The sequence below is a fragment of the Myripristis murdjan genome, chromosome 4 (assembly GCF_902150065.1).
Source record: "Myripristis murdjan chromosome 4, fMyrMur1.1, whole genome shotgun sequence".
NCBI lineage: Eukaryota > Metazoa > Chordata > Actinopteri > Holocentriformes > Holocentridae > Myripristis > Myripristis murdjan.
Genome location: NC_043983.1, coordinates 1,585,790 through 1,610,137, shown reverse-complemented (window position 1 = coordinate 1,610,137; position 24,348 = coordinate 1,585,790). Strand labels below are relative to the sequence as shown.

Genomic DNA, 24,348 nt, shown 5'->3' with positions numbered 1-24,348 from the left:
ATGTTGTCCTGATGTCTGGGGCTTGTTTGAAAACTGCTTCATACATCAAACCTACATGGGTGAGATGTTTTTTCTGATGTTTAGACGATTTACAATCTTAGATCTACAGCATACATTAGTCCCACATACAGTATGTGTGTTATCTGGGAACTGATCACCCCCCTGATTGATGGTGGCCTGTAATCAAACATATTCACAATATAGATGAATGACCTCCCCTCCAAACAAAAACATTTAGAAAACATTTATAAATGGCTATGCAGGGCTGAAAGCAATTATTTTTCAGAATGTTAGCTGGGGGGAAGTCAACCTCATTAGCAGGAGGCTAACAGTTAGCATTTGGAGCAATAATATCACATTTTTAATTTAGGGGAGATCCGGGTCGGTTGTAGCAGGGGGGCGGTTGTAGCACGGGCCCTTATTCGTGTTAGACACAACACAGGAACTTGTAATTTGGTGAGCAGATTCCACCTCCTTTCATGGCTGCCTCTGCAAAAAATCTTTGCCGCCCCATGTATTGTTGCCGAGTTTTAGGAGAAAACATTTTTTTCATAGCGGTAAGTAAAATACTGAAACCGTAAGTGTTTTTTGATTTTGTCATAGAGTTTGTGTATTTAATACAACAAACCTATATGGTCTGTTGGACCTATCGGTAGACTAAACATTAGCGGTTGTTTCATGTGGTTAGCTTAGCTTTTCTGCTATGTCCTTTTAAATGTAGGGAGAGCGAGGAGGGACGGTTGTAGCAGAGCCTTACCTATGTATTTCCTTGATGCTGTGCTTACAGGATATGCTGAGGATTAGGGTGAGGAAGCACAGAGCTTTATGAATGAGCTTGCCAGGCTGTTTTTGAGGGCCAGTCAATCAGAGCTGCAGCAATTATTTAATAAAAATAATCTAGCCGTTCTTAAATGCAAAGTTCATAACTATAAAAGTTAATCATTTTAAATGCTAATCTTAACAAGAAATTTGTATTGTGAATCATTTGCATGGGTAAGTCTATGAAGGGAGGCAAAACATTGGTTATGTCAGCAAAATAGACAAAAGGTCTAACTATATGAATTTGCAACATATAACATAAATTATATTTCACTATTACTTGGAAAGGTTAACTGTTGAAGGAATGAGAAGTAAAAGCCAAAAAAAAAAAAAGTGTCATCTGACCTCTTCAGTCCACTTTTGAGGACTGCTACATTCGTCCCACACGTGTGCTACTTTCGCCCCGACAGTGGGGGGCGAAAGTAGTATTGCGCTGCTTCCACTTTCAGCCTGATCACACTTGCTGTATTGATCCGCGGGACGAAACCGTAGTTTGGATTGGTGGAGTACTTGTGTACCTTGCTTACATTAAAATATTAAAACTGTAGCCGGCTCTGTCTTTTTGTGATAAGGAAAAAACAAAAAAGTGCTACAACCGACCCGGATCTCCCCTAATACATTAATTTTTCATCATTTGCAAGCATAAGCATCTGATTTTGACCTTTATGACCTTTTCCATATGTGTTCTTTTTTGGTCCTGGATTAGTGAAGATACTCAAGTGTGGGACAACAGTGACATCCTCTAGTGGAGAACCCAAAGTGTCATCAGGATCACTGGCACCCCTCAGCCATGTTTATCAGTAGATGTTCATGTGCACTGCTGATAAAAAGTGGCTGCTTTTCAGCGTCTGTCTCCCAAACCTCCTGTTTCCTCTTTGCCGACAGACACATGGCACTGACCCCCACAACTGCAGCTTTTCTGTAAACACTCCGAGCAGCGTGTCTTTCCTCTGAGGCCGTGTTTGCTGTTCTTTGTAGGAGCACCAGTGTAAAGAAAGAAATGAATGAAATGTATTTAACTTCTCTTGTGAAAGGAGGCGTTCTTGTCAAACCTCTGGATATTCCCAAAAAGTGGTCTCTGTGAGACGGTCAACAAGGTAACATGAAGAGATTACAGTGTATTTGGAATCCACCTTTTACATTTTTGACCTTTCACAGGAATGTGCCTACAAACTGCCCGCTGACCTCCACCTGAATAAAACAGCCTGTGTACACTATGGTAAATCCAGCTTCTGACGTTGGTCTAACAGTTGATGGGTCTCCAGCAGGAAGGAGATTAAAGATTAATCAGTCTCCGCCACATATGAGACTTGTTTCAATTCACCAGCGAGCCGTGCAGGCCGCCTTCCTCCGGGTCTTCCTGCACGTCCTCACAGGAGAATTTCAGCGAGGACGACACACACACACGCCCACGCAGATGATGGGCTGGTTTGATGTCACAAATATTCTAATGAGCTGCAATGTAGTGAGGAGGATGGAGGCATTTTTTTCCACCTAACGATGATGGGCCCAGCTACTAAATAGCTAACACCCACGCCTCATCCCTATTGCATCATGTTTTTTTTTTTTTTTCTTTCTTTTTGGTTAAAATATTTTTGAAAGGCGTCAGGTGCTTTTGAACTCTTTTTGACCCTTTAAACCAGAGTGAATGCACTTCAGTTCTTGCAAAAAGATGGGGAAATTAGTCCAGTAACTTTGTTACTGGACTTTGTTACTTATAACACTGTTTATAATAATATAAGGAATATAAGGAATTAATGCCAGAAGAGACATTTAAACAGTGAATTAAAAAGTTACTATATATAAAGTAACCTTGAATTAAAAGGTTACTATAGAACAGTAAATTAAAAGGTTATTATATATATAGTAACCTTTTAATTCACTGTTTAAATATCTGTTCTGGCATTTATTCCTTATATTCCTTATTAGCGCATATCAAATCAGATAATGTGTGATATGCATGTGTAAACAGAATAATTCAAAGAACTTGTAATCGACTTTTTTTCTTGTCTTTGTGTGTGTGATCAACTTGTGAATTTTTATAGTCATATCTGAAAGTCAAATTTTGAACCCCTTTCCCCTGTGTGGTAAAAACAGTGTTTTTTGGTAATATGTGGTCATAAATAGGTGATTTTCAAAACTTTCCACAAATGGGATTTCTTAGGACTTTTTTTCCCTCACTCAGGACAAACTGAGGATACAAAATCAGTTGAGTTTGTTTCTCTTGCAATTTGTCCTAGGTTTTTTCATAAAATGACTGGACTAAATTAGCAAGATATTATCCGAAAAAAAAAGGGAAAAAAGTTGATTAATTTTACGTAAATTAATGAATACATGCATCAATTTCTAAATAAATTCATGAGTAAATAAACAAAAAATTAACTGAACATTCCACCCCTTGACTTTTGAAATAATGGCTCCACCCCCACTAAGTCCACAGATCAGGCTCTGAAAACAGCACAAGGCGTTCTTATCGCTCTTCTGGCTTCTCTTGACAGCTGACCTGAAGGACTCGTCGTCAATGAGTAACACGTCTGAAACCTGCCACACACCCAAATGAAAGGAAACATTCACATCCACAATGTCAAAACCTCAGCTGAACCTGGGCCAAAAATCAACAAGGCTTGAACAAAAGCTTTTTGATCTTCTTAACTCCTTGTAGACTGTTGTCGCAAATTCACCTCCAACCACTTCCAGTCTGAATGCAGCCCAGGTGGTGTGTGTATCCCACTGATGCTGTTGATGCATATTTCACACATACCAAGAACTGTACTGGAAGCACTCTGCCACCAATAATTTAGCATCAGCTTGAAGGCAAAAACACAAACAATTTATTTTTTGGAGATAACTGTAAATAAAGTAAATTAATGATTAATAAAAGTGAATTAACTTGATACACAATTTTTACTGTTTAGCCTGCTGGAGAAGTCAGTGTTGTGTGCTTTTCGGCTGATCAGCTGCAGCCCCGGCTGACAGCACGGCCTGTTCACATCTTCTTTGTTCCTGCAGCCTCTCCCAGGAGACCGACATCCTCCGCTGACGGCTGGCTGGAAAAGAGGGAGGGGGTGACAGTGAGAAAGATCCCCTCAAGCCACTTTTTCTTCCTAAACCGTAAATTCCTTCACAGTGACTGACAAGCGAGCAGCCATGGGGCCCTCGTTTGTCTAAAGTACAGTGGGGGGTTGGGGGGTGGGGGGGTTTCCGAAGCTTCTGAGTCCAGTTCCTGCCAGACAGACAGCTGACAAGACCAAAGGTAATCCACTCCTGAGTCTCTCAGGTGTGCAACAAAGGATTAGCACAGACTTCCTTTGGGCCGAAGGTTAGTGGCAAGGTAAGGCTTACCTTTTCTTATTAACAGGGCCCCCCCTCCCCCCACCCAACTTCCTCATTCCTGCACAGAGGAGGCACTGAAAGGTAACAAGCACTTATCGAGTGGAGTATCTGCAGGCACGGAGCGTGGAGACGAGTGAGGTGGGGAGTGCAGGTGGGTGAGGTGCGCTGAGGATTTCACAATTCCCGACTCCCTCCTCCATGTTGCCCTGTGGGGCAACATGAAGCACCTGCTGTAGACGTTTTCACTGAGCCCTCAATTTATCATTCTTGATCTAATTAGTACAGCAAGTGTTGTTTCATATCCTATAAGTGTCATAAATCACCCAGAAGCTGAACCCAAAATGACACATATCTGTGAGGTGAGGACAAGGTTGGTTATCAGTACCAACAAATTAATTAATGACCAGGCATTGAGAACTGTAGACTTTAATGGATACAAGGACACAAGGAAGTTTATTGGTCATTATACAACAGGTTGTATAATGAAATTAGAATGTGTTTCCCATACGTCATCTATAATGGATCATTTTTGTATCAAGCGCTCACCATGTGCTGCCCTTGACCCCCAATGAAGAAAATTTTATTCGCAAGCCTCCATGGTAAACTCATATTTCAAAACAGCCAGCCATCTCTGATCCACTGGGAAAAAATGGATGCATAATTGCATGATTTTACAACAACAAAACACTATAATCAATAATCTGCATAATAAAGGCTGTGTAATCCATGTCTCTGCTTTCCAGAAATAGACTCAGAAATAGGGCTTCCTAAACATACGTATTGTCTTGCTGCAAAGATCACCTCTGCAAAAGTGTGGTCTTGCAGCAAGATTAGACTGAAGAGAGCAGACAGAGTCAGTAGGAAATGTATGGAATGGAAAACCAAGTGGAAGATATCCTCTCCTCCTAAAAGTCACCAGTGAATCCGAGTTGTTGAGAGTATTGTGTGATCAAAGTAGTGCTTGTGTGAGGGCTGCGCTCCACCGTGAGAGTGCACAAAGAAGCAAAGTGGCACCGGTAACCTCACCATTTCCCAATTTCATTTTCACCGTCCACATGAGAGAAGGAAAGCGTACTTTTTACAAATTCCACTCTGGAGGGTTTTGTGTAAAAAAAAAAAGAAAATCTCCTAACCTAAAGCCACTTTCTCATTGGAATTTTAGTGCTCTGTCTATTTCAGCGCAAAGGATAAAAGCCAAAAACAAACAAACAAACAAACAAACAAAAAACAAGAAAGCAATATTTCTGATTGTGACATATGACAGGCTAACAGTTAGCATCTGGAGCATCCAGTCAGTGTCCAGCACTCAGTAACACTGAGAGGGAGATTTAGTCCAGTAATTTTAGGCCAAAATTGGGGTCAACCTAGGACAAATTGCAAGAGAAACAAACTCAACTGATTTTGTATCCTCAGTTTGTCCTGAGTGAGGGAAAAAAGTCCCAAGAAATCCCATTGGTGGAAAGTTTTGAAAATCACCTATTTATGACCACATATTACCAAAAAACACTGTTTTTAACACACAGGGGAAAGGGGTTCAACATTTTACTTTCAGATATCACTATAAAAATTCATAAGTTGATTACACACACAAAGACAAGAAAAAAGTCAATTACAAGTTCTTTGAATTATTCTGTTTACACATGCATATCACACATTATCTGATTTGATATGTGCTAATAAGGAATACAAGGAATAAATGCCAGAGCAGACATTTAAACAGTGAATTAAAAGGTTATTATATGTATATAGTAACCTTGAAGGTTACTATATATATATAAATATTTTTTCCCTCACTCAGGACAAACTGAGGATACAAAATCAGTTGAGCTTTTTTCTCTTGCAATTTGTCCTAGGTTTTTTCATAAAATGCCTGGACTAATTGCTCCACTGCTGTCCTACAGAACAGCTGGAGAAGGGGCAGGCAACCATGTACCATAGTGATCTGAGAGGCTGCAGGTTTCATTCCAACCAAAAACTCCACCAGCTGATTTCACTGATTAGGCCCTCCTCTCTGCTTTAAAGTCAAGTGAAATCAGCTGGTGGAGTTGGAATGAAAACCTGCAGCCTCTCGGCTCAGCATGGCACATGGTTGCCTGCCCCTGGGCTAGGGGGACGTAATATAATATCACATTTTTCAAAATAGATGTACTGTCCCTTTAATAATGGGCCCTGGGACAGCCTTGCAGCAGTTTCAGTGCAGTCTTTTACAATTCAGAGAACAAACCCAATGAAGCACAGAGGCAAACTGTCTTTCTGTGCTTGTTGCTCTAGCCTGCAGGAACAGTGAACAAAGTGAGAGGAGTGAAGCAGGTCTGAGTCTCTTGTGTGTGCACTAAAATACTTTAACCTTTGCAAGCTTTCTGATTGCTTGATGTTTTTCCACATCTGTAAGCCTTATTCCCCCGATCTTTCTCCACACTTTTGTTTTGATAGCCAGCACCAGCTTCCTCTCTGTCCTGGCGACCGCGGGACAACACCAGTGTGACTCCAGCTCAGGGTTACGCGGCCACCTGGCAAGTGCGTCACAAAGTCATGTGTGGCCTGTTTCCTCACATTGTGCTGCTGCTCGCTGGCAAAAGCTCAGTGTTAATCGTTGAATGTGCTGCCTCCCGGACGGGCCGCAGCTAGCTGGATTCATAAAACAAAAGCTAGCGGTGTCACTCCTTCAGCCTTTGTTTATCATGGAAATGTTGACTGAGTGGGATGTTATTTTTTTTGGCAACCCCTAACGAAAAAAAAAACATATGTGAAATCACAAGTGAAATAAACCACATGTTGCTTTGGAACACATGTGATCTACAGCCACATGTGATTTCATTATTTCACATGTGGAAAACCAGTGAAAAACATTTTCCAAAATCACACAGTTTATTTCATGTCTGCTGTTCATGTTTTTCCATGTGATCTGCAAACACATTTGATTATTTCACATGTGATAAAGCAACATGAAAAACACACGCGTTCCAAAATCACATGTGGTTTATTTCATATGTGACTTCTTGTTGTTTTCACATGTGGCAACTCTAGTTCAGAGGTCATTCACATGTGAAAACACCAGTTCCACATGACTTTGTGTGGGCAGTTTTCTTTTCACATGTGAATAATTGAAGTCAGGTGAAAATAGTAAGTTCACATTACTAATCACATGTGAAAAGGCATTTCACATGTGGATTTTTGTAAGTGACACCCTGGTTTGCACCCCCTAAGAAATTTGCAGCAACGACGCAGAGTGTCAAACCCACTTTTGAGACTGTTTTTTTAGGGCCCTCACCTCTCTGTTTTTTTTTGTTTTTTTTTTTTTTTTGAAGATTAGTGGCTTAGTTCTTTATTGTCCAGGAGAAAATTGTTCACATGACACTTCCATGTAGTTGGGATGATTACTCTTATTAGCCTCAGGGTTCCTTGTCATGTTTCATTTCACAACTCCGTACTTTGCTCATTCTATTTCCAGAGTGCATTTGAATCGGGCCCCGCCTTCTGCAATCTAGGGGGCCACAACCAATCAGATTAGCTTAGTTAAATCTGAGCAAATTCACTTGTTTTCTTGAAAAAAAAAAAAAAAAAAACGGGGATAAAAGTGATGAGCAAATAAAATGAACAAAAAATCCTGATAATTAGCAAATGTTTCAGGAAAATAATCAAAACTAGGAAAAAAAAAACGACCATAAAATGATATTTATAATTATTATAATTATAAGAAATTACCATACAATTACCCCTAAAAATTGTGAGAAAAAAAACTCCACAGGAAAAACACCAAAAAATTCCCCTAAAATGAGAAATAACAAGGATTTAAGTGAATTTTCTTCAGTGAAAGTGAAATAAAATCTTTCAGGCTCCTTTGGGATGAAGGTTAGTGGCAAGGCAAGCTTCCATCCATACTGAGCTGTTGATGGTGTGGCCTGACAGTGGCTGCAGCATCAAAGTTGCTCCAATACATTTTCTGCAGTTCTCAGACTTCAAAGCTCAAAGTCAGTGTGAATACTTTTCCAAGTTTGCCACCTGTGCAGAATTGCTGGGGAAGGATGTGAACATAAATATGATGTGACAGCTCACAAATACAGTGATAAATAACCTGAGAGAATGGCCTTTAAATGTCAGGTGCTGACAAAGTGCTCACAGTGCTTTGTGTCTACCATGAATGTTCATGTTTATTCATGATTCATAAAATTCAGCATATTCCCAGGTGGGTCAGGTGAGCTGCTGAGGGTAAAGCAGCATCTGGTTTACAGCACAGCGTTCCTCCTGCTGTGGAACACTATATGATTTGGGCACAAACAGTGTGTGTGTGTGTGTGTGTGTGTGTGTGCAGTGCAGCAGCCACAGGCCTGAGATCCTCCTCAGCTGCACGAAGCACACAGCCCCACACAGGCAGCAGGGCCAACTCACTGCTCTGCTGCTGGCAGGTACTGAGAGCAGTGATGATTTCTGATGCACCACCGCGCATCTCAGCAGCTGCTCACTGACACAAAGCTTGAAGCCAAGATTCCTGCCACTAGTTTTTTTTTTTTTTTTTTTTTTTTTGATTGTGTATGTTTTGTTTTGTTTTTTGTTTTTGTGAAATGAAGAAAATGAAACATTCAAGGACTATAAATCATTTAACCCTTTGGAACCTGAGCAGATTCACTTGATTTATTCCAAAAATATGGCAAAGAAGGCAAATAGTAAAAAGTTGAAAGAAAAAAATTCAACTAATCACTTAGAACACAAATTGAAAACTCATCCCTCAGTCCAAATGAATTTCCATGACATCATGTTCTCGCAGCAGTGCAAACACCAATGGGACAAAGAGGCATACTTCTTAGACTAGGGACTATTTGACATGTCATGTGTTTATTTAAAAACACACAAAAAACAACAATATTATATCATATGGCCATCAAATTACCACAAACATAAGTGTGTAGTTTTTAAGGATGCTGGATTTATGACTTATGACTAAATTCAAGATCATATGTCAGACAGATGACCTATAATTGCTATAGTGCTGTTCAATGAAAGCACAATGAATTTCTATAAGAAATAATGAACAGCTTTTAGTATTATTTAACAACATGCACTAGCCTAGCAGAACAGCTTTAAAGGACCATGCAGTGGTTTTGAATATTTGGGCTGTTTACTACAATTTAACCATTGAAACAATCATGTACCAATCATGATTCTGCAAATCATTCAGGAGCACTAAAGATTTCAAAACATATAAACAAAATCCCTCCATTTTCAAATTAGATTTTTTGGTTGAAACAGCGACCTTGTAATGTTCTGCTTCTGTGACTAACAAAATCATCACAGTTCATAAACAACAGAACCAATGACTGGCTGTGTTGCGCAAAAGTTTCCATAGGGAAACTTTTCTGGTGGTGGGACTGCATCACTCTGTCCAATTTCAAGTCATCAAAACCCAACAGTGCTGCTGCTTTTAGGAAAACTAATGTGGACGACTTTATTACAGTGATGGGATACAGGTGTGAGGAAAGTCTGAAGTCTCTCAAAGTTCATTTTCATATCATGGTGGAATGAATGGCAAGCAGTGGCTGGATATAAGGGAGGAAAAAATGATACGGCAGAAAGATCAGCAGTAACATGAATTATATACATTTTGCAGATATTAAGCGACACATGCAAAATCACTGGGATGTGCTTTTAAAGCTCATAGCGCTCTTATAAATATTCCTTGAGAATAACTTAAACAAAAGCAGCTGTTCAATCATGAGTTAATGATTTATCAGTTAAGCACACAGTTTAGTTTGGCATGTGTTCCCCATCAGGAACTAATTCTTTAGTTTGTTAACTACAAACAAACTAAAAAAATACAAAAACAGATTTTATGTGTACCAATCTTCTTGGTAGGCCTCATATTAAAAAAAAAAAAAAGTCAAAGTGTGTAATCTTCATTGAGACTTTCAATGGTAATTGGACTGCATTTCTACACTTTTCTTGTCAAGTAGTTCCCAACCCAGTCCTCAAGGACCGCCTGTCCTGCAGGCTTTTGTTCCAGCTCTACTCTTTCACACCTGATCCATTCAAGGGCTTCATGCTGATTGGCTGAAACAGATCTACCTGGACAGGGTGTGCATGAAGGTGCTTGAGCATTAATTGGGTCAGGTGTCCAAGAGGCTGGAAAAAAACCTGCAGGTCAGAGGGTCCATGAGGACTGGGTTGGAAACACTGTTCTAGTCTACCAACCACTCAGAGCTCTTTACAAGGTTTTGCCTCACATTCACACACCGATGGCATAAGCTGCCATGCAAGCTGCCAAGCTGGCCGTCAAGAGCAGTTAGGTGTTCAGTGGCTTTCCCAAGGACAGTTCAACATGCCGTCCAGGGGAGCCAGGGACCCAACCAGGAACAGACAACAGACAACAGCTCCATGTCCTGAGCCACGCCGCCCCACTATCACATTCTTGAACTCCTTAGTCATGATGGATTTCCTGAAAAGGAAACGGATCAGAGACACCTGGGAAAACAGTGCACAGTGCGAGGCACTTCCATGAAAAGCTCTGTGATGAACAGGTTGTCCCTTGGGTCATAAACATGTCATCTTGTATCTCCTATATCATAAACTCAAATACAAGTACATGTGGCTCTGATGGGAAGATTTTCAGAATTCATGGTTACAGAATATTGACATGTTGACAGTATTAAAACATTTAATGTCATTTCATGAGTGAAAAAATATTAAAAAAGGAATTATGTTCTTAAATCACCTTCAGCCATGACTGTGATGATAATCATGATCTCAATATGTAGTAACAGCTAACAATTATAATTTCAGCTGTACCTGTAGTTACATACAGTCATGCATACCAACAGTACTTTACTTTCTTTCATGTCATTCATTGATTTGGTGTGACTTATGTTCAGTAACACCACCGCACGTTGCACTTTGCTCCCACAGCTACATTATATCACACAAAGATAACCGCCATTTACGTCATTCACAGGTTTGCATGGTGAATGGCTAAACCGACCTGTGCTATAAAACAGCTCTGGGTGATCTGGACATAATAAAATATCATATCCTCGATGAATAACTCGATAATTTGATGTTATTCTAGGGATGGCTATTGGTGTGGTCATAAAATACTTACACACAATCAGATTTTTGATAAAAAAATCATTAATAATGTGGATATGATGACCCAGCAGTTAGAGGCTAATAACAGAACAGCTACAACTGTCTAATAAGTCCGGAAACTGTATCCTTTTACTATTATGCAGCCTTTAAAAACGTAAAACACTTCTCATCATATTACAATGCCCCAAAATGTGCGATATCTAGTCTCATGTCACAATATCACAATAATATTGATATATTGCCCAGTCCTTCTATAAACAAGAGTTAATTTTTGCTGGCAGTAACCTCAGATTCATCATCTGTTTCCCTTTTGGTAAAGGGATAGTTCACCCATTTAAAAAAAAAAATTGTGATATCATTTCACTTCCCCTCTAGCTGTTACGTAGGACAATAGTGGTGCTATCTGCCTCTCACTGAGGCTGTTCCCACCTGCTATTAACAACAGGGGGGTTTATGGGGGGGGGTTTATCCTTCGCTGCTGAAATGAGAGTGCACTAAAATTCAAATGAGTGGCCAATTTTTACAGCCTGAAAAGGAGTTACAGTTTAACCAAAAAAAAAAAAAAAAAAAAAAAAAAACTGAAGATGGTGGCTAATAATCTAGCCTTGTCGCACTGAGCCTAATGTTGATAGTACTATAATACAGGGAGTGGAAAAATTACCAGCTCTCTCAGATGATGAAATGGGAAAATCAAGTTATCAGCACTAATTTGAGCAAAAATACAAGTAAGTCCGTAAGTATTTGGACAATGACAAAGTATTCTGCCCTTGTACACCACCACTGTGGATTGGAAATGGAATAAAGATGTGACTGAAGTGCAGACTTTCAGCTTTAATTCAAGGGGTTGAACAAGAATATGGCATTAACTGTTTAGGAATTACAGCCACTTTTATACATTGTCACCTCACTGTACTGTCCGTGTGCCCATGTTGTCGTAGTTGTTAAGGCAGTTCTCTTTCCGAATGTTAGCAGGAGGCTAACAGTTAGCATTTGGAGCATCCAGCCAGTATCCAGCACTCAGTAACGATGAGAGGAAGATAGAGCCACGACTGTCCAAGCTAACAGCCGGGGTGGGGTAAGGTTTGTTCACAGTTTTTCTGTTCTGTAGGAACATGTGATCCTCTGCGGCATGCTGAGATGCAGCAGGGACGGTGCAACCCAACCCCAAGAGGTGCTCTGATCAGAGCCCAGTGGACACGTCACATCATTTCAAGCCCACAGAGAGGAAACATCAAGAGAGTATTGATTAATGCGGAAGCTGAACAGGACGCCGTGGTGTTGGAGGAACTAAGCGGCACAGCCAGTCAGCTGCAGTGTTCAGTCGCGTGTGCACATGCCCACTCAAGATCAGAGGGTACGGGAGCACAGGGCTGGCCGGCGGGACTCAGGGGGGCGGGGGGCGGGCTTGTTGTGCTTATTAGCTGACCTCATGCTACATTACAGAAAGAGTTTGTACAGAGGCTGGCAAAAAAAAGGATGGCATGGGGGATGGAGCCACAATCGTGTACATTGTTCCACTTCCTCCTCTTGTTGCCCCCCCCCTCCAGCCATTCCCTGACCGTCTTTGCTGCTCTGACCCTGATCAGAACCAGGGGGATGATGTTACAGGAAGCTGGATGCTCTCAGGGAGATAGAGCTGCTCCACGCTGACAGCTCCCTCCTCACCTCCTCTGTGACTGGCTGGCTGCAAGGAGCAGAGAGATGGGGGTGGGGGTGGGGGTTGTTGAAAGAGAAGGTGGAGGAGAGTCTGATTTTTGATTTGTCATTAACATAACAAAACAGTGATTTACAGCAGCAAGCAGTGCTATAACAACATCATTGTTGCTTCTCTGAACACACCTGCACCTTTTTCACTTCTTTTTTTAAATGCCTTGGAAAAGATGATACTGGCCTGTGTGCTCCTTTTGTTCCACCTGCAAGATGTCATGTTTTCACGTTGTTTCAGAGTGGTGTTCTCCTCACTGATCTATAATCAGCTCTGGATGGATAATAATAAAGCTGGAGCCGACAGCCACCATATTGGCACGCCTAATGGAAGCGGATGATGGCGGGAAGCAATGCACTGGTGATTGGAACATAACGATCTGTATAGACTGGTGAAGAGGTTTCGCTGTGTAACGGTAATAAGTGTAGGCCTATTGTTCAGTACAGTTTATTCACTGTTTTACTAAGACAGTTGACTTTTGTTCTGACTGTGTCATGACTGTGATAACAAGTCTTACCTGTCTGCTACATTAATAAGGGTAAACACACTTCCATGTGTGTTTTTCCCATGGTGTGCACGGCTGTGGGCTAGGCGTGGCAAATTGTGGTCATACACTCAGTGACTCACTCATGGATGTCTGGTGGGATGCACACGCAGTGCGTGCCACATCGAGCTTCCAAGCGAGCCTAAAAGGTGGCATGAAAACACTACAGACGACCGATTGGTCAGAGACAAACTGATCAGCTCAGTTTATAACCAGGAAATACTAAAGTGAAAGTCATGACAAAAAAAAAACAAAAAAAAAACATGACACTTGATCCTTGTTAAAAATATTTTTTAAACCCAGCTAATTAAAGTTAAACTAATATTGTCCATGTGCTGCAGCTCTTTTAAGTTGCTCTTGTAGATTTTTCGGGAAAATAAAACACTTGGGTGGGGGGTTTGGTAGAGAAAGGTTGGAAAACTAGTCAATATGCCCCCAAAGCAAGTGGCAGAGGTTCACCGTGAGGGGTTCTATCTGCAGTGCAAAACAAAATCCAGGAAAGTGAGACGAGTCGAGTAGAGCTGGCACCCTGCGGTGAAAAAACAGCATTAGCAGGGACATTGATGCCGTGTTTCCATACTCATGGCACTGGCTTGGCTCTGTTCGCTTTGAATCAGCGCTGCACGGCTGGGATTTGCATTTGCATTGTAACAGGGCGACCCTCGTGAAAATGTGTCTTTATACAGCAAAGCCCCGCAAGCTACTTAATGCACATTACTGGCCTCCACCATAACTCGACATCTCTGGAAAACTCAGTTTTCAATGAACCATCGTCGATCTGAGATGAAGACAGAGTCAGCTGCATAGTTTATTTCAGAAACACATTTCAATGAACTGTTTTTGTAATATCAAAGAGCCACCATCTTGGTCCAGTCTGAAATCTGTGAGAGGACAGCCCAGTCAGGTGCAGACAGGAAGTGCTTGCATGGTTATAGGAAAGAGCAGCTGTCAGTCATCAGGAGTGACCACACCCATCAAGCCTCCAAATCTGGGAAGCAATGCGACACATAGCGTCAAATAAATGCCCCTGTGGACACGTAGCATCAGGTGCAGTTCAGCACATTTGCCACACTTAAACTGGTAATGAAATACAAACCAACGCAGCACGGTTTGACTGGGCATGGCCAAAAGTGCCAATGGAAAAATGGTATTAGAAGGAGTATTCCATGGCTACAATGCTATAATCTATACTGCTCATAGCTGACAGATTGTACCCAGCCACAGCAGCCTGTGTGTCAAACATCTGCCATACAACACTGAACTGGGCTGCCCATGTCCATGTCTTGTGCCGGGGAAAAAATCTTGATTTGGCAGTGCATTACAACAGATTCTGTCATAAATGTAATAAAAATGTCATAAAACCAGTCAGATAACTGATGTCACAGCAGATTAGATTAGACTTTAACGTCCCAGAGGGAAATTTGGCTTCACAGTCTGTTCACAAAGAACACATAGGAACAATACAGAAAACATAACATGAGACAAAAACACAGAGATCTCCAGACCAAACTTCTCACCACCCACTACACATTAGCAGGGCAGTTTGTTCAGTGCTGCAATGGCTAAGTGGACAAAACTCCTAGTAACCCGAACCTTCTTCCATGCTAGAGTTCTATATCGCCCTTCTGACGGCAAAAGTTCAGGTGTGGGTAGACCGATAACCTTGGAAGCAATGCGTTTAATACTGAAGAGTTTGTTTTTGTTAACTACGGCCAGCAGATTGAAGAAGCATGGTAAGCAGTACAACAGAATAGGTAGCATAATACGTTTGTACAGTAACAGCAGAAGATGAGGGGCAACAGACAATTTACGGAAACATACAGTCTTTGTTGAGATTGTGTGTGCACAGAAGTAATATGTTGATCGAAACTAAGTCTACTGTCCAGAGTGAGTCCAAGGTATGTGAAATGATCAACCTGTTCGACCGTCTTTCCATGAATGGAGAGTGGATCCAGTCCAGTATGGGGAGCATGGATGACCAGTTCTTTCGTTTTGTTCACATTCAACTGTAAATAGTTGTCTGTGCACCACTGTGTAAAATGAGATTGTTTTGGTAACCTGTAACAGAGTTATGGTTATTGTGTAATGCAAGAATGGCAGTATCATCTGAGTATGTAAGGTATGTGATGTTAGTGTGAGCACTTGTACAGTAATTTGTATAAAGAGTGTACAGAAAGGGACTGAGGACACAGCCCTGGGGGGCACCGGTGTTTGTAATAACAGTTGATGATAATGCTGTACCTACTTTGACAGTCTGGGGTCTATTGCTAAGAAAACTGTGAATCCAGTGGATGAGAGGTGAAGGGATATTGAGGTTATGGAGTTTCTTGATTATGTGATGGTGTTGGATGGTGTTAAAGGCAGAACTAAAATCAACAAAAAGAATTGTAGCGAAGTTGTCCGTGGATGAATCCAGATGTTGAAGGAGGGAATGGAGGAGGCATGCCACAGCATCCTCTGTCCCCCGCTTGGCCCTGTAGGACAACTGATAGGGGTCCAGCTGAGGTCTGACAGCTGGTAGGATGATGTTCAGGATCAGTTTTTCCAAGCATTTCATGATTATTGATGTTAGCACAACTGGACAATAATGATTGGGTTCTGAGGGGTGGGGCTTCTTGGGTACCGGAATGATGGTGGAGGTTTTCCAGAGGGAGGGTACTGAGGCTGTCCTGTAGGATTCCCAGAAGAGGGGTAGGGTCTGACATGGCACAACTATTTTGCCTAGTTTCACAACCAGTCAGACTTTTACTTTATGGAAGGCTTGTTTTGTGTTCATGTTTCTAAATTCATTCTCTAAGCTGTCTTTGTATGAGTTTGGCTCTATGAATATCATTTCTAATTTGATTATTAATTATTTTAAGGGCTGCCCAGTCCTTGCGTTGGAATGCCTTCTGTTTCTCCCTGAGACTGTGCTTAATCTCTGATGTAATCCATGGGTGGGAATTGGGCTATTTTTTTTTTTTTTGTAGGTATAGTGGTATGCAGAACTTAATATAGTCAGTGACCACTGACACCCGCTGGTCCAGATCGCCTTGAAAGACCTCCCAGTCGGTGCATGCCGGTGAGCCCTGCAGTTGTGTGATTGTCTCCTCCGATCATTGGGTGGCACAGTAGATCTGAGGCTTGGAGCGTTTCAGTTCCAGTTTGTAATGCGGAAGCAGAACGACATTGTTGTGGTCAGAGCTTCCAAACGGAGGATGCGCGCGGATGCTGAAAGCGTCCTTTATGTTACCATAACACAAGTCCAGAGTACGTTCGTTCCTCGTAGGTACATCCACATATTGCTGGAAAGAGGGCAGGATCCCCTCGAGTGTGCAGTTGTTATAATCTACCATAAAGAACACCGGAACTTTGGGGTACTTAGCCATCAGAGAGTTAGCCACATCGGCTACTTGCTCTGCTGCTACTCTCATGTCAGCTTTGGGATGAATGTAAACACACGTGATGACAACAGTGGGGAATTCCCGTGGGAGGTAAAATGGACGAAGTGACAGGGTTAGCATCTCTATATTGGGTGTACATACCCAACATATGGAGTTTGATGTTGTTACACCATCTTATCCGACTGGTCCGTCCTGTCTGCCTGTATGGTAGTGAAGCCATCCAGGCTGACGGCGGCATCTGGTGTTGTATCGTAGATCTAGGTCTCGGTCAGGGCAATAATACAAGCGTCTTTGTATTTTCTCTCCAGGTGACACTTGGACCGCAATATGTCCATCTAAGACTTCTTCTTACTGTTGAGCTGGAGAGAGCATACATTAGCCAGTATGATGGAGGTGAGATGGGGTCTGAAGCGACGCTTCCTCAGTCTTGTCTGTACACCTCCCGTCTAACTCTTTTCCTTGGACGGATCTCCGGTGGAAGGAGAACTGCTGGTGTCATATTGCAGAGGATAGAAGACCGTAGTTGGAGTAGATCATCCTGGCCAAAGCTGAGTGTTCTGTAGCCACTAGCCTCCAGTGCTAACACTGAGGTAGGCTCCGGTGCTGTTGCTGAGCTGTCATTCACGATCCATAGGATTATCAATATAATCCAGACGTTTTTATAAGGATCTGGCATTATGGACGTTTAGCCTGACAGTGGAGACTCTCAAAAACTGACAGAAAACTAACAAAAAAAAAAAAAAGACGAGACAGGACACTGACAGACGAACTGTCGCAGCAGAGCATGCAGAGCTCTGCAACAGCTACTCTAGGGGCTTATTTTGCAGTTCATTTCTTTCTTGGGCAGTGAAAATGTTAAACTGCTACAACATGTCAGTGGAAAATGTGAGTCACAATGTCACAGGACTCACTCATTGATGATGTAAAAAAAAGCTGATGGCATCTCACATGCCTTTGCATCCCATACCTTCTCTCAAAAAATAAGATGCTCCCCATCAGTGGTTTACAAATTGGGGTCTGGGGACTCCCACGGCTCCTTGAGGGTGCTTAAACATTTAAGCACAAGAAAACTGATCCAGCATCACTGATTTGACCTTTAAATGCATTATCTTAAGTATTATAAATCTAGTTTTCTTGTCATATTTTGTTGAAAATTTTGCATTGTCTCGCAATTCCTTTTTCTTTTGTTCCACTAGTTTTATGTTTTTGCTCATCACCTTTTCTCCCATGTTTTTGAAAGAAATCAAGTCAATTTTCTCGGGTTTCACAGGATTAGTTTTACTGTAAGCTAAGTCACTAGCAATTGTCACGGTACAAAAAATGAATGAGTGATTTTTTAAATATGGTATCAATTTAATACCATGCAACCAAAAATGTCCTCTTATCAGGGGTCAACAGAGGGAAAATCATTTCAGATGGGGGGTCCGTGAATGAAAGTCAATTTAGGGCTCCAGAACATGAATGGTTTGAGAACCCCTGCTCGAGATCACAGCCCACAACTGAGAAACATCTTGAAGAGTGCATTAAAAAGAAGGTATTTTGAATCACCTTCAAAACACAAACAGAGACAAAGCAGCAAAGTCATAATTTATCATCAGGTTTCCTCAACACTTTCATCACTGATGGCCAGTGGGTCACAGTGATGACCCCACATGATGCTGTAGCTTTCCCTCAGCTGCTCTGGCCTGCATGAAAACACCAGGGGGATCTGTCATCATGTGGCGACAGCATTGTCGACACAAGCCGGGGAGGATAACACACTTTTTCCATCCTCTTGACGTGGCAGCAACTCAACTCCCTCTTTTAACTAGCTGGGTGGGTGTCCTGCTCGATCCCACAAACACCCCCCTCATCTGTCTTCACAGAGAGGAGCTCCTCTGTTCGGCACAGCAGCTCAGTGCAGGTGCAGCTTTCACATGTTAACAGGTGGGAAAGGTAATAAATCAAGAAAGAAAAATGAGAACGACAAGAGCAATACACAAATAAACTCTGTTGCCGATTTACTGCCCCTGAGCCAAGTACAGTCATGTGACACCTTTATGAGTTCATGGACGTCTGGTAATCAGGTCTGCTCACAGAACTTGAAAATGGTAGAGCAGTGACTGAAATGTTTGCTGTGGTCATTTGGCTGGTACAGAATAAAATGTTGCTATAGTTAGTTGCTATGCTGACCACGCATGTCAGTAGGGCCACAAGTGAGTCACACTACCTTGAGAACTGAGAGGATATGTTGTGCTGTGGCTGGTTGCTAAAAGTAGTAATCAACATTAATAGTTAAAATAAAATGGCCACAGTTCTTTGTAATGACAATGATGCACATAAAAATGGCTGCCGCTCTCATCATTCTGCTATGCTGACTTGAATGGGAAAGTCCATTCTACTTCAATTCAAGACAACTGTCAGATCTCTAAATTGAAACACACACAGCAGGATGTGTTCACTCTGTCTGGCCATTAGCTCCTATCTCAAGCGAAGGGCACCTGACCCGACGACTGCTGGTAACTGCTAATCAAATGCAACTAAGATGCACAGAGAGCATGTGAAGATGATATTGGCCAACTAATGCCTAGATCAGACAACAGGAGTTGTAAAATCCTTACCAATTTCGAAACTGGGTTGCATCACACACATAAGGAGAATCTTAACAGATGTTTGTGACTCTAATCTCAAACATGCACACACTACAATATTTGAAAATAATGGCGTATTACACACTAAAGGATATTATTAAGATCATGGTGCCAGAGAGAGCAATACACCACCTCATGTGATTTTACATAGAAGCAGATGTAAACAATATGAAGACCAACATGATGCAGCAAGTCACTTTGTAAACGTTGATGTTTTGCAGCAAGGTAAAAAAAAAAAAAAGCAGAAGGGTAAATGAGTCTGGATGAGGAAATGTTTGGGGAGACCCAGTTGTCAGTACAACTTGATGGGGTTTCTTCCCAGTCACCATTTCAAAAGTCCTCTCCTCTCCTTGTTGTCTCACCTCTCTGTCATTGGCTGTTTTGTAGTTATGTAATTATTCCAGTTTTAAATCCTAAATATCAAATCTGAAAGTTATCAGCGTGGCCCAGATGAGTCTTTGAGCTATGTGGAGGTGTAACATTGGATCTGTAAAGCCCTCACATTACCAGATAATCTGGACTGAACTTTGGGACCAAGCACCTAAATCCAATATTAAACTGGCAAGCACCATGCAGGCAATGACTTTATGTAGAGCCATGGCTGCCCCCTAAAACCACTCACTTCTGGTCATGTCAGTAGTAACAAATTGATTGTTTTTTTCTGACCAAATTTTGTTATATTATTATTCAAAGAGTTAAGATAGCTGCAAAACATTTTTAAATTCAGGACATGGACTCAATAAGTTTCAATTAATCCAAACTGCTCAACTGAATCCATCTGAACAGACTGTGGAGACCCGTGAGAACACCAACAATATCTGTCTCCTTCCTCCTACAAGTGTGCTCAAAAGACATGCTGAGACTGTTTTTGGAACCTGAGCACATTCACTTCATTTTTTTTTACAAAAGGAAAATTACTATGAAACTGCCAATAAACACTGAAAGAATGTAAAGAAAATTACAAGGAAACTGCCAAAAAGAACAGAAAATAAGCACCAAAAAACCCCAAACAATTAAACAAACAAACAAACAAAAAAAAAACTAGTACTCAGTACTAGTAATAGTACTATGTGCAAGTAATTACAAAACCATTACCACAAAATGACCAAAAAAACACAACAAAAACAAAACAACAAAAAACACTGAAAACTGAAAAATGGCCAGAAAATTAAACAAAAGCCCACCCACAGGCTCCTGGGTTTCAGAGTTAAGGTTAATTCTGGTAATGTTAAGGTGGGTGAAAGCTGCAAGAAGCACTGCACAATCAGCGTCATCTTCTTTGGCCAAATGGGTATGAGTTTTGGATGTGTATAATGTAATATATAACTAATGATTTGGAGTAGTCTATATGATATGTGAAGGCCTGACATGCTTGTGATAAAGGGCTTTATAAATAAAACAGAGGATAAACATGTGTCCACTGCACACAAGAAACATCTTTTCCTAATGTTACTTTCACTTTGATTCACTTTTCAGTAAGAACCTTCCTGCACAGTCATCCCAGTACTGACAATTTCACATGTGGGAACTGGCCAGCTCTGAACTATCAAAGGCCTTTTTAACCAATGAGGAACTGGTTCAGTTTCCGTTTGTGAACCTAAATTGGAGCCACACTGAGCATTTTATGCAAAAAAAAGAAGGAAAAAAAAGGTTTTATTAGGGACCCAAAAAATTGGTTCCCAGCTGAAACAAAAAATAGTAGGATATGAAATGAGAACTGTGACTGCAACAAGAAAGTGTGTATTATTTCAGGAAAATATGGAAGGGAGGACTAGAAAAAGTAAATTACATCTCTTGCTGAGGAGTTGGTGAAGGCTGGGTTTGTTACAACTGACGACCAAATTATCAACAAGTTAAAAAAAATTGAAGCAGTCCACAGACTCCAAAAACAGCCCAGTGAAAAGTGGATGGGATAATATTGGGGAGGACTATCAATTCCTGGAAGGCGTGTTGGTCATAGAGCAGCAAACCAGCAGACCAGGGCTGAACCCACAGCAATGCTGGAGTCTGTGAAGTGACCCAGAGACAACTCAGTCTCAACGCTTCCACTCCAAAGTTCAGATTCAAGATTCAAGATTCATTCATCACATGCATGAATGTACAGGTACAGCAGCAGTGAAATGTAATTGCAACAACTCCAGCACTGTGCAAGTAAAAAATAAAAATAAAAAATAAAACTAATAATAATAACGATAATAATAATAATAAAAAATAAAATAAAATAAGATAAACTAAAATAAAATAAAAATAAAGATAAAATAGAAAGAATATAGTAGTGCAAATGTTCCAAGAATCCTGAACGCTTCATGAACCAGTTCAAGAAGCAGAGCTGTTTTGGTCAAAAAGAGTATCAGTCTTCCACTGATTGCCACGGCACAACCCTGCTGGAGCAGCTTGAAATGCCTTGCTCAAGGACACTGTGACATTAGCTGCTCAGTGAGGAGAAAACATTTGTTTTTCCCAGCCAGCCTGGGGATTCTAGCTGACAACCGACAACTGATAAACCTGCTTCTGTAAGCAGCTGGCCACTGTCACTCAAAAACAGATGTCTGTGTCTTCCAGACCAGATCACAAACTGTACACAACTGAATTGTTTGTATCCCTTCATGTAGCCAAATGCAATTAAATAGCAGACTAGATAACAATGCTATTTGCAGAGTCTAGTGCCACCAAAACAGAATTTAAGTATAGTGATATCAGGTGGATAAATTTAGACAGGCCACCAGCCAGCTACTAGTAAATATTGTCTGAGGCAAATAAATGTAATTAATTTTTTATCTTTATTTATCAAAATCAACTGAACATGAACTGTTTAATATCCTGGCTTACATGCATACAGTTACACAATCTGGGTAACACCTGGGTGTTTGCCCAGTACAATCACAGTGTTTTACTGTTTGCCACTGAGTGCCATGGACAGGTTGATGTTTAAAAGGATAGTTCACCCATTTTGAAAATTTTGACATTTCACTCCCCTTAGCTGTTGTGTAGGACAGTAGTGGTGCTATCTGCCTCTCATTGTTACTGAGTGCTGGATACTGGCTGGATGCTCCAAATGCTAACTGTTAGCCTCCTGCCATTGAGGTGGACCCCCTAGCTAACATTTGTTAAAATAACCCCCAGCATGCAGCACTCAGTAATGATGGGAAGAAGACAGCATCACTACTCTTCTATATAACAGCTGTAACATCATATTTTTCAAAATGGGTGAACTGTCCCTTAAAAGCCTTGCAGCCTGGGAATCCAACAGGTGGCCTTCATCCCTAATTTCCAGGCTACAGCCAGTCCAGTGGCAGCAGCAGTGTGCTGGGGAACACGTACAGCTGGACAGTAAAGTAGTCACAGTAGATGGTGAACTAGCACATACGAGCCATTGCGACCTGAAGATGAAAAACAAAAGCAAAAGCAAAAACAAAAACATCCTGTCCAGACGATACCAGATGAAAAAGGATGTCCAGGTTATTTGATGTCATTTTTCATAATTTTAGTGGACTTTGTGATAGCACACACCCTCATATATCAAATCAATCTGAGCACTCATCTCACACTCACACACACACACAACTCACTGCAGTTGCCAACAATGCTGGAAAAAACAGCTGTTTTCTGTTTGTTTGTTTCTTCTTTGACATTAGTTATGTCTAAAGTCTAAAGATTTCACAACATATAATACAAATCCATCAATTTTCAAATCTGATGTTTTGGCTGAAACAGCCACCTTATAATGTTCTGCTTCCAAGGTTAACACAGTCATCAATATTCATAAACCACAGAACTGATAATTGGTTGTGGAAAGCAAATGTTTCCCAAGGGACTATTTTTCATCAGAGGGACCATTTCACGCTGCCCAATTTCAAAAAGTTATCACAACACAACAGAGCTGCTGCTTTTAGGAAAACTGATGCGGACAACTTTATTATGGTGATGGAATACTGCTGTGAAGAAAATTTGAAGTCTCAGAAAGTTCATATTCAGATCGTGGTGGAATGACTAGAAACCAATGACTGGATAAAATGCAGGAAACTGGTATGGGACTTCTAAAATATGACAGCGTGCATCAGGAAAAGATAGACAGAAATGGAAGTGTAAACATTTTATAGATATTAAGCTAAACATAAAGTACCGCTGGGATGGTCCCTTCTTTCAATTGTATATAAAGAAAAAAACCCTCTTAAGTTAAAGTTCCTGTGAGGTGCACTACTTGCAAATACTTGATATCCAAGGTGCCTAAAGGCAAAGTGCTTCATTTTGAAGTTTCTTATTTTGAAGATTCAGTGATAACTAATAATTGCTATTGGCATCAGCCCTGAAAAACCATTATCAGTTGATCTCTAATGGTCACTGGTGGAAAAAGATTTTTGTCAATTATTAGTCATGGGAAGAACAAAGTCAAGTCCAGTAGCATACAGAAGTGATTGTCAACTGGCCCATCCAACTCACCAAAGCTTCCTATCCGGCCTGTAGAATATTAATGAAATCAGAAAACGTGAGGAGGACAAAAACACATTCCAGTATTGAGGACATCGGGCATTTTTTTCTTCCCATATTGAAACAACACAAAAAACAGCTGATATGGAAATGATTTTATTAGGAGTGACTTACCGACCCCAAATATATGCATTTGACTGCAGGTTCTAAAGACGTTATAGATCAACTTGTAAGCTTATTATGAGTTGCTAGTGCATCAATACCCGTTGGATACCTGTCATGTACCGAGGGGCCTGGGTCAGGCTGGGTTTGGACAAAAATTTAGAAATTATGTTCTGGTTCGGACCAGATTTAGTCACATTGGCGTTATTTTAGTGAAACTCTAGTGTAAAATAAATAAAAATGGTGGACCTACTGTCTGCTCTGGGC

At 41.0% G+C, this 24,348-nt stretch overlaps 1 protein-coding gene across 3 annotated transcripts in view; it reads right to left on the bottom strand.

Annotated features, from left to right (window-relative positions):
• Nucleotides 1-11,844: 11,844 nt before the first annotated feature.
• armc9 (armadillo repeat containing 9) overlaps nt 11,845-24,348 on the bottom strand; it is a 64,069-nt gene continuing 51,565 nt past the window's right edge. Inside the window, exon 26 of one of the 3 annotated variants that reach the window (XM_030049616.1) lies at nt 11,845-12,913. In XM_030049616.1, coding sequence (XP_029905476.1) covers nt 12,891-12,913 — 23 coding nt within the window. In that variant the 3' untranslated portion in view covers nt 11,845-12,890. Of the gene's footprint in view, nt 12,914-14,388; nt 14,467-18,216; nt 18,547-24,348 lie in introns of those variants that run through there. The other 2 variants (XM_030049619.1, XM_030049617.1) reach the window with 2 other exon arrangements.